Source organism: Fundulus heteroclitus, chromosome 10, assembly GCF_011125445.2.
Source record: "Fundulus heteroclitus isolate FHET01 chromosome 10, MU-UCD_Fhet_4.1, whole genome shotgun sequence".
Classification (NCBI taxonomy): domain Eukaryota; kingdom Metazoa; phylum Chordata; class Actinopteri; order Cyprinodontiformes; family Fundulidae; genus Fundulus; species Fundulus heteroclitus.
Window position 1 is genome coordinate 30,321,588 of NC_046370.1, and position 3,425 is coordinate 30,325,012.

Sequence of the window (3,425 nt, forward strand, 5' to 3'; positions counted from 1 at the left end):
TAAGAAATAAGGCTAAACAGGCAAGGGCTGAAATAAACTAATAACAAAGGCCAGATAACAAAAACAGGCTAAGCATAGCTCTAACACAAGAAACAGAAATAATGCTAAACCAAAACCACAACAGAACGTTACAGACAGAGAATTTTCTGTACAGTGGGATCAAAAGTATTCACACCTTACAAATTTTTTGGGACATTTTTTTTTTGTTCTTTTCAGCAACCAGATTTTAAGACCTAAGATAATATGAGTTAATACAAAATGCTTTTTTTAAAAATGCTGGTTTTATTTATAAAGAGAAAAAAGCCACCCTGTCCTTATGAGAGAAAAATAATTGTTCTTTAAACCTAACAACTGGTTTTGCCACCCCTGGATTTTTTAATTGTCTTAGAGGAATCATAGTTTTATTCCACCACACTAGAGGGTCATGGTAGAGGGCCACACTTGGATTTCAATTTCAAGCCTCCAAAGGCTTAATTTTACAATGTGCCATTCAGTGACCTTCTTGATGGGCTTCAGCTCATTTTCCTATTGTTTGTGCCTTGGCGTTCATTCAAGGTTAAAGTCATAAAATGAAGGTCAGCTCTTCTTCTTCAGCAGAAGGTAGAGAGTAGTCCTCAAATTTCCATCAATTCAAGATTAGATGTCGGAATCCGTTTAGATCAGGATTCATTGCAGTTTTTGGGATCTGTAATCCTCCCACATGTTGTCAGAAAAGTTCCTGTTTAAGTGAATTATTGATTCTGCAGCCTTGGCTGTTATCTGGAGTTTTAGTTTAGTTTCTCACGAAAAAAGACAAGTGTGGGGTGCTTTCCCCTATAGCCGCACGGTGCTTTGATTAGATGTTTTCACTTATTTTAGTTTTTTTCGCTGATTGTGTGTTTACACTGATTATCTTTAGCCAATATAAAACAATAACAGAAAAACTGTGTATATCATACGTCTAATCAACCAAACCGGTGACAGCAATAAAAGCAAGTTGTCATAAAAAAACAGTGGCACATTCATTAAAACTGATCTAGTAGGACTATAACATTTCATCTTTCTTTTTGCAAGCATCACATTCATTATATTGGCTCCCTCTGCCCATGCACGAGTTACTATCAAAAGGGCATCTTAAATTACTCTAAATAATGAATTAAGTTCAATGAATGGGAGCGCTGAACGGTCAGCCTCTCTCCCGCCCATCCTGTCTGAATCTCTCCGCCAAGAGAGCCAATCCGGCGCTCCAGTCGTGTCTGACACTTCCTCCAGTCCCCTCCTCCTTCCCTTTGCTTATATAGTCTGTGAGCATCGACATCACAACACACAAACCATGCAGGCTGCTCGGGAGAGCATGTGCTGGCAGCAATCTCCCATTGATGGACAGAGAAATGACAGGGTGAGTGCTTCCTCTTGCCGCTCTGCCTTGTTATCCTTCTTGTTCCACCCCATGTGTTTAGCCTCTATCTGTGTGTGAACGTTGCAGTCACGACTTAATGTATTAGTCGAGTAGTTTTTTTTTTAAGCATCTTGTCCTGTTTTTTTTTTTTTTTTACCCTCTTTCATCTCCTGCTCTATTTTCAGCCCTTTTCTCTCTCCTCTGTCCTGCTGCAGATAAATTCTTGTAGCAAATCTTCAGAGTAATACCACCAGAAACGTCAGCGGTGGCTTCAGAGAATCCTCCCGTTACGTCACAACCAGTGGCGTTCATCACAAGGCATACTGACAGGACGCGCCACAGGCAGCCTTTCCTACTTGGTTGCCCAAGGACAGCAGCTCTGGGATGGGCTGCTCCTCGGGCCGTCAGCCCCCGGCTTCAGTCCTTCACCCAGACCTGGACCTCTCCTACACCAGCGAGGTCAACACTTTACCCCAAGACTCTAACAACCAAAACCAGAGCTTGAACGGCTGCGGAGAAGAAGCCGAAGGCGAGGACGGCCTCGGACGGGGGAAGTCCAGACCCCCAGAGTCTCTCCACACACTCGAGAGGCTGACCCAGGCCACGGGTGGCACGGAAAAGTCCTGGTACCGCTGCGTGTTCCCGTTCGGTGTGATCTCCCTGGTGATTGGCATGGCGGGCACCGGGGTAACGTTCACCTTTAACACCCTTCCCCAGACTAAAGTGGTGTCCGTTGCACTGCTGTGCACTGGCGTGGTGATGCTGATCGTGGCGGCCGTTTGCTGGAGGGCCCACAGACTGAGAAGGCGGAAAAAGAAGGAAGGTGGATTCTTCATTGCCGATCAGGGTACTTTGTGACAGAGGGGGGGGGACTGAACTGTTGTAGAGCTGAGGCTGGGTTTCTTCTCACCACTCACCGATGAAGACTTGAGCCACGCTGGTATTATTATGACAACGGGACTTTGGGGGGATATTATTTGAGAGATACTATTGAGTATGCAGTCACAAAGGTATCTCCATTGTGAGCAGACACACAGGGCAAACCTGGCCCGTCACTTTTCATTCCGTTTCATTCTGAAACCTGGAATCTTTATTCAAGAGTAAACGATCAAGAATTTCACCACATCATAACTTTCAGTAAAAATATCAAGGTTTTATGATAGCTTATTTATTCATTCAAAGATGAAAGAAAATATAGTACAAAAACAAGTGTATCTTTAATTTTCATATTATAAAGAATATGTGTACTTTTTGTTACACTTCAGCTCTTTAGAGTAGCACAGGTGTAACAAAGCAGTTAAATAGCAACTGGCTGCGGTAGTCAGATGCTGTACAGAGATTCCACCTGTGGGTTGTCAACAGTTTTGCCCCCCTCCCCCCCAAAAAAAAGTGATGGGTGGTGCCTCTTTAGACTCCCTCTTTATAACTATCTTTGTTTTTATCATATCGAACAATTTCCAAACCATCAAATTTGCCTTTCTTGTAGGTGATTGGAGTAAGTGGGCTGCACCAGGCGGCGAGGAGCCGTGACGTTTTATTTAATTTCGGCAAACACCCAAAGGTACTTCAAACTTTCAGAACTCAATGACGTAAAATTGTGGTTTTGAAACTTCTTCAAACCATAACACTGGTAACTGACCCATGCCGAGTTCAGAACAGACCTGATGTGAGGAGTCCATTATTATTTCTCTTTAGCTGCCCACTTTGTGTCTGAGAAATGCTTTTTTCTCACCTCAGGAGCAACAGTTTATTACCTTTTAATGCTCTCTTATCCACGTCACGCAAGACAGAGGAATAACCTCTGAGCACATTAATGTACAGATTTCTGTCTGTAGTCTAGTTTAGTCATCAGACTACCCCTTAAAAACTCGTTGTCATCCAAATTTTTGCACTAGATCAACAGTCCTAGATATAGATTTTAAGAAAAAATACTGAGGTAAAAATCTTTAAAAAATATGGGACTAAATTTTCGGCAACTGCTAATCCAGATACCTCTCCCGGCATGTACAGACTTCTATTCATGACTTATACAGTGTATGACAAAGAA

At 42.7% G+C, this 3,425-nt stretch overlaps 1 protein-coding gene across 2 annotated transcripts; it reads left to right on the top strand.

Moving 5' to 3' along the window:
* Positions 1 to 1,301: 1,301 nt before the first annotated feature.
* Positions 1,302 to 2,753, top strand: LOC118564404. 2 transcript variants are annotated; one of them, XM_036142487.1, is made up of 2 exons: positions 1,302 to 1,378; positions 1,594 to 2,753. In XM_036142487.1, exon 2 carries the CDS (start codon positions 1,763 to 1,765, stop codon positions 2,234 to 2,236), a length of 474 nt encoding a protein of 157 aa, XP_035998380.1. In that variant the 5' UTR covers positions 1,302 to 1,378; positions 1,594 to 1,762; the 3' UTR covers positions 2,237 to 2,753. The 2 variants fall into 2 exon arrangements, with proteins under 2 accessions (XP_035998380.1, XP_035998381.1); XM_036142488.1 differs by having other exon boundaries at positions 1,314 to 1,378; positions 1,564 to 2,753.
* The last annotated feature ends 672 nt before the right edge of the window (positions 2,754 to 3,425 follow it).